Genomic DNA, 6838 nt, shown 5'->3' on the forward strand with positions numbered 1-6838 from the left:
GCACTGCATGCTGTACCCGGCCACATTTGTAAGGATGGGCACGAGAGACAACACATCCTCTGCAGAAATGCAAATATTTCAGCATTGTGGAGAGGGACCAGGAGCCAAAGCAGAGTCCAGTCCTGCTCAGCTCACCCCGAGTTCAGCCCTTAGCTGTGAGCAGAGAGCTCTCTAGAAGGCAAATGAGATCAGCACAKGAAGGGCAGAACCGGGCTCACAGCACGAACTGATGAGCTGCTGTTAAAACTTTCATAACATTTTTATACAATGAGCATTAAGAAGAGGAAACTGTAAATCAGGCTCTCTAGGTCTCCTGCTGTTCTACACTAAGTTTGGTCTGAAGAAAACTCATCTTACTCCAGACACCTCACATAATTTCAGGATTTAAGAAAATCCTGTACTAAACTACGGAGAASTATTTAATGTAGAAATAATTTGCCACTGAGGCATCTGGCAAGATGAAAAAGGAATTTGTTTTAAAGAGCATTTTATATTAAAAACCAATCACTTCTAACAATTACTACCTTTATAGTTAGTCAAAATTCCCCACTTACCCCTTCCTCCACMATTTTTTTTGACACTTGGTAAAAGATGAAGTACTGTGCAATGTTGACAGATTTTTATGTGATCACAGAAGGAGTCAGGTTTTTCTATAATAACCAAGAATAATTGATAGCTACCAGCTGTGTCCACAGGCTCACTCRTGCAGCACATAATGAATTCTTTAACTTATTGTTTTTCAATGTTTCCTTATTACTTCTGGATTTCTTAAAATAATACAAAAGGGCCTTTTTCAAAGTGGAAATAGTTAAATTTACTGACTGCAGCTATGATGGAGAGACTGTATTGTTTGTTTAACTAGGATGACACTGCTCAGAAGTGCCCTCAAAATGCCTACTGTGCAAAAACCACCAAGGGAGGTTTCACAGCCTCACAAATGCATGGCTATGGCAGTGATGAAACATTTACACAAGTGTCAATCAGAGCTACAGCTCAGAACTAGAAAATGGATCACCCCAAAATCCTGCCCAAGCTGACTGCAGAGGGGATTGRGTGACCAAAAGGCAGCTCAGCTGAAGGCTGCAGGTGGAGAGCTCAAAACTGGAGAACCTGTCAGAAATTCCAGCTGGAATGACATCTAAACCAGGATCTAGGGATGGACACTGTCTGAGCCCCTGGCACATCAGCCAAAAGCCAAATCAAACTGAGCTCAAGAGATAAAACAGCCAGAAAAGCTGACAGGGTCAACAGATGCTTGTTTTTAAACCTGAGTCCCTCGTTATAACAGGGCTTTAAAAATGAGAATAGAATTATTTTCTAAACATTTAACATGTTTAAAATCTGAGAACATGTTTGAAGATACAGCTGATTGTCCTGCAGGTGCAGATGTAAAGTTCTTTTCAAATTCATCAGTGATCCTCAGTTGCACATTTTATAACCTGCCGATAGAAATGTGGTTTTGTGTAAGTGCATTACACTGGGGAATGTTACAACATATTCTTGAGAATTTCACATGGAAATCTCCGTGTGCAGTGTGAGCTGATTAAGGGTGTCTGCAGTAAGATCACCACCATATTAATCGCAATCACGCTGGAATATGACAATTCTATTAACATTATTTATATTATAATGAGGGTGTTTCCAAAGGTGACCTCAAAGTCAGTTCTGTTTCAGTTTGATGGGCTATCATGGAGAAGTTTGTTGAAGGGGAAGTTGCTAAAACCTGTCTGATTTAAATAGAAAGACATGCTCTCTCAGCTCCTCAGATGCACAGGCAAGAAATCAGACTCCCCACATGAGATGTGAACACATTAATTCCCATAGCCAACTCTGAGTAGGGATATTGTCTATTGACTTCAATCATATGTGAAGCTAAACATCCATTTCTGAAGTACTTCCAACGCAGAAGAGCAGGAAAAAGTTCTCAGGAAAGCATTTACAGAGTGAAAGAGGATATTTTAAAATGCAAGAATTTGTCATATAATTTTCAACAAACCTTCCTCCTTGACATTTACCCAAACTGACATTAGTTTYGCACTAGCTGAGGTCCGACATCGGAATTGTCCAGCAAATTGAGCAGAGCTGGTGTTCACCTCTAGGACACGGCCCCCAGCCAGGCTTCTGTAGTCCAGAAACTCAACTCCCTCGATTGGGCTGTCCCCAAAGAGCCACTGCACGGCATTTCTGGACCTGGGCARCACCGGGCACCCTGGAAAACAGCAGCATTTCAGCAGCGTGTTCACCACTCCAAATAAAAACAAGAATAGCATTTCAGCAGCATCTTCCAAACACTCTGAAATGGTCATAAACAGCAATATATGAGTGTGGGATTCTATATAAAAGGGCATTGCCATTCTAAATAAAAATAAGAATAGCATTTGAGCAGCATGCTCCAAACACTCTGAAATGGTCGTGAACAGCAATGGATGAGTGTGGATTCTACATAATTTAGGATGGCATTACCATCCTAAATAAAAATAAGAATAGCATTTCAGCAGCATCTTCCAAACACTCTGAAATGGTCATAAACAGCAATATATGAGTGTGGGATTCTGTATAAAAGGGCATTGCCATTCTAAATAAAAATAAGAATAGCATTTCAGCAGCTTGTTCCAAACACTCTGTAATGTTGGTAAACAGCAATATATGAGTGTGGGATTCTATATAAAAGAGCATCACCATCCTAAATAAAAACAAGAATAGCATTTCAGCAGCGTCTTCCAAACACTCTGAAATGTTCATTCTAAATAAAAACAAGAACATGCATGAATYGAAGTGTGAAGTGCAAGCTGCAGCCCCAAATCCTGGCTGCCCCTGGAGGGGATCAGCTCTGGGAGCTGCTGTGTACTCACCACACTCCTTCAYACATCATTGCCCTTTCTGTAAATTCTTACAAACTTCTACAGCAGCAAAGTGGAAGGGGGGAACAATGATTTAACTGCAATGAAGATTTCATCCCAAACTCCTCAATATGCAAATRGGTCTGTAATTAAAGACCTTCTATCTGTTTGGGAAAGGAGTCATACACATATTAAATGAAATTGCTGCATTTTCACTCCACAGGCACAGGCAGGGATGGAAAKAGAGACATTCATCAAATGGGGAAAAGCCACAAACACTGTGGAGCCCAGCTGAATCCCTTCCACTCCTTCAAGTGAAGCTCAAATATTAATTGCATGGCTTTAATGTCAGGGGGTGTCWCCTCAATGTGTTAAGGGAAGCTAGTTTTTGAAAAGTGAATTWAAAAAAAGTGATTGTGTGTCTTAATCTAAGGCCTCCCCCCGGTAACTGAGCACTGAGTGAGAGTCAAGAAATCCAGGTGGTCACCAAACCTGGACTTTTGGGAATTGCACTCACTTTTTCATTGGGGGCCCTTCTGTTTTAATAAAACAAATAAATAATGTTCATGCAAAAGCATTAAAGACAACACACCTATTCTCAGTGTGTCTCCAGGTACCACAGTGACATTTGTACCAAGCCCAGATGCCATCAGGACACGCTTTCTTCTGCTTCCCTTCAATAATTGAGTGTTATTCTCTGTAAGTCTTGGTTCTGTAACACAATGCATAAGATTTCTTCTCAGCAAGAATTAAATCATGATGCCAAAAACCATTTCACATCAAARTATCCAGCATGCTAGTTATGAAACAGTCACAGAAGCAGTTTGAATTCTTTCTGATCAACTCCATTTATGCACTTAAATTATCCATCTAACAAATAAACTTCAGGTATGTGTACAGGGAAACAGAAATTATTTATGTTCGTGCAAGTTTCTGAATCAATCAAATTTATTGCACTTATTAGAAAAACAGGCCTGTAACACTTAATGTAAAAACAAGATTTACAGGATGTATTTCCTGTTTTTCAAGACAATRTTATTTATTATTCCATTACATACAGAAATTGTAAGAAAAAAATAGCTCTCAGTGGAACCCAGCCAATTTGTCTGTTCCATTAGATGGAATTATGACRAAGTGTTACAACAGAAAAAAAGAAGAACATCTTTTAAAATCACATTATGCATAGAGATAGCATAATGAATGCAGAGACAAACGTCCATCACTATAGCAACTCCTCCTTTTTATCACATGCTGGCAGAATAACTGCCAAAAACGGGGGCAATCTGTCAGTAACACACAGTGCTCRCCACTCACTCACTCAACATTTCTGTAGTAATGAATGCACATGACATCTACGATTCTCCCTCCACAWGAGTTTAAATCTTTTGCTCTGTTACAGCTTCTCTGGGTCATTTTACACTGAGCCAGAGCAATCTGTGAGTCCTGACAGCAGAACTCCTCCTGTTCCACTGCAGCCTCACACAAAAACTTGCAGAATTTGGCCCTCTCCTACCCACRTTGCAGGGCATGATTGTATTGCACAGTGTTACATCATTCATCTGCTCACAATAGAGGCATTTACACCGAGGTTTTTTTACATTTTCTATTCTGAGAGTTAGCAGTTCATAATCAGAAAATTTTCTTCTCCATGTCCCTACATTTTATTGGCCTCTCTAATTAAAAAAAAAAACCAAACACCAAACTCCCAAAAACCAGCCCCTGCTTTCATTTCCCTGCAGATTTTCTGCCTGKTTCTCCAGGGAAGCACTGGGAACAATGTAACATGACAGTGGGTTTAGCTTTGATGTGTCAGGTTTAGGGGATGATCATTTATTGCCTGGAATCGAGATGGAACAACCTTGAAGTCACAAGAACCATCTGTACCTGGATCCACATTGCAGGGAACACAAAGCACAGAACATCTCCCAGGGACTCAGATGCAATCACAAATTCCAAATTCTAATAAACTGTTGAATATCCCAAATATTTTCCTGTTCAACTTTGGTTATAAAGGTCCTGACTGTTGTTATCAGTAAGGAATTCCCATTTAGCACTTACCAGTTATGTGGAGAACAGATGCAGCCTCAGCTTTTCCGAGAGCATTGGTTGCTCTGCAAATGTATGTTCCTGCATCTCTGTAGGAAACATTCCTCAGGAATAAGGAGCCATTCAAAACCGAGAAAGAATCCATTTGGAAAATGCCTTTCTTCTTCAGCCACGTTACATTTGGTTTGGGAACACCTTTAGGATGAAAAGAATGGAAACATGGTGAGAGATAAGCCATAGGGTTTGTATCGCTAACTGCTTCCGTGGCATCCAAAAATCCCGAGTCCTTTTGTCATTTCATGGAGTGAAAACCAAAATGACAACATTGCAGTGAAACAAGCAGTGTTTACACACAAGGAAACCTCATCTGGGAGCTGGGGGACATTTGGGAGTTGAGGGATGACATTTGGGAGCTGAGGGGGGACATTTGGGAGCTGAGAGGGGACGTTTGGGAGCTGAGGGATGACATTTAGGATCTGTGGGATATTTGGGAGCTAAGGAGGCACATTTGCGAGCTGAGGGATGACATTTAGGATCTGGAGGACATTTGGAAGCAGCAGCCACAGCGATGTTGACACAGCCTCCCCTCCTCACAGATCATCCATCGGGCGGTGTAACTTTACACAATATCTTCATGATGTGCAATGGCCTCTAGGAACAACTTTCACATTTCAATCACTGGCTTAGCACTTGCAGTGCACACCTCAGGTTTTTCCTTGGCCCTAAYAGGAACCAGACACGTTTTTTGGAAGCTGCAATTTCAGCAAAGGGAAAAGCTGCCCCCGCCATTTTGTCTGGAAAGGCAGCGGAGAGAAACTCTATTCCATGCAATCCCAGATTTTATTCTAGACAATTCAGAGCTTTTAAATCCATGCAGCATTGTGTTTTACTCAATAAAGATACACAAAACAAGATTTGCAGATTGTGTAGGGCTCCAAAAACCAGGCTGTTTTTCGAGTTTCTTGAAGAAGCTTTATGCCACTTCAAAAAATCCTTTTGGAATCAGGACGAGGTCTTGTTTTAAGGGTCTTTTTTCCATTCTACCMAGATTTCTGGCTGAAGWGTATCATTCTCAGACRTATTTTTCCTTTACAGTTACTTTCCACAGCCATTCAGGCGTCCACACTCACTCTGCAGAGGGGCAGAGGGGTGGTGTGAGGGGCTGAGCTGTTTTACCCCAAGGCAGACTGCCCTCACTGGCACCAGAACCCAGCGCCAGGCAGAGCCAAAAAGAAGCCAGAAGCAGCACAGCTGAGATGGGACTGAAATAAAAAGGTTCAAAGTCAAATTCCACAAAACAAAGAAGCATTTGGAATGGTTCAAATTTAAACTTTTAACCTGAGCCTCTATCAAACGTCAGCCCAGTATCACCTCATGGTAGTCCTCCCTCTGCTCTCATGACAGCATTCAGAAATGTAGCTCATTCCCAGGATTTAACTGAAGTCAAATATTTTTCTTCCAAGAGTTTTATATCTTAGAGCTATCCCCGAAAAGCTGCCCTGTCTCTGTTCTCCTGTGTGAGTCTGACCCCCAGACGTGTGGAGCCCTTTAAAACGTGAGCTGGAGCTCAGTTTGCACAAGACATCTGCACAATAGCTTTGCCACTCATTTGGAGTCCAAAACTGGTATTTGTCACACACCTTAAACACAAGATAGAGCCAAAGATTGCTCCTCCTTTCTCCAAAGAGTCACATTCGTGTGTGTGCAGGGGGAACAAGTGAGTAATGCCACACACGAGTGAAATAAATCCCACTGAAATAAATCCCACTGAAATCAATCCCACTGAAATCAATCCCACTGAAAGCACAGCAGCACTTTACACATGAACTGCACTCTGGGGTTTTCCAGCAGCTGATCCAGAGGGGGGAAACCCTCAGGGTGCACCCAGAAAGGGAAGCTGAGCTCCAACTGCACTGGGAATAATCACAACACTCCTGCACTGCATCAAATAG

The 6838-nt window shown here is 41.6% G+C and overlaps 1 protein-coding gene across 1 annotated transcript; it reads right to left on the minus strand.

Moving 5' to 3' along the window:
- Positions 1-1821: 1821 nt before the first annotated feature.
- Positions 1822-5079, minus strand: LOC130585920 (ADAMTS-like protein 1). The gene is made up of 3 exons (XM_057386597.1): positions 4899-5079; positions 3433-3552; positions 1822-2209 (listed from the first exon to the last, which is right to left on the minus strand). Exons 1-3 carry the CDS (start codon positions 5029-5031, stop codon positions 1977-1979), a joined length of 486 nt encoding a protein of 161 aa, XP_057242580.1. The 5' UTR covers positions 5032-5079; the 3' UTR covers positions 1822-1976.
- Positions 5080-6838: the final 1759 nt, after the last annotated feature.

Source organism: Malurus melanocephalus, unplaced genomic scaffold (genome assembly GCF_030028575.1).
Source record: "Malurus melanocephalus ecotype Western Australia unplaced genomic scaffold, MMel_1.1 scaffold_1001, whole genome shotgun sequence".
NCBI lineage: Eukaryota > Metazoa > Chordata > Aves > Passeriformes > Maluridae > Malurus > Malurus melanocephalus.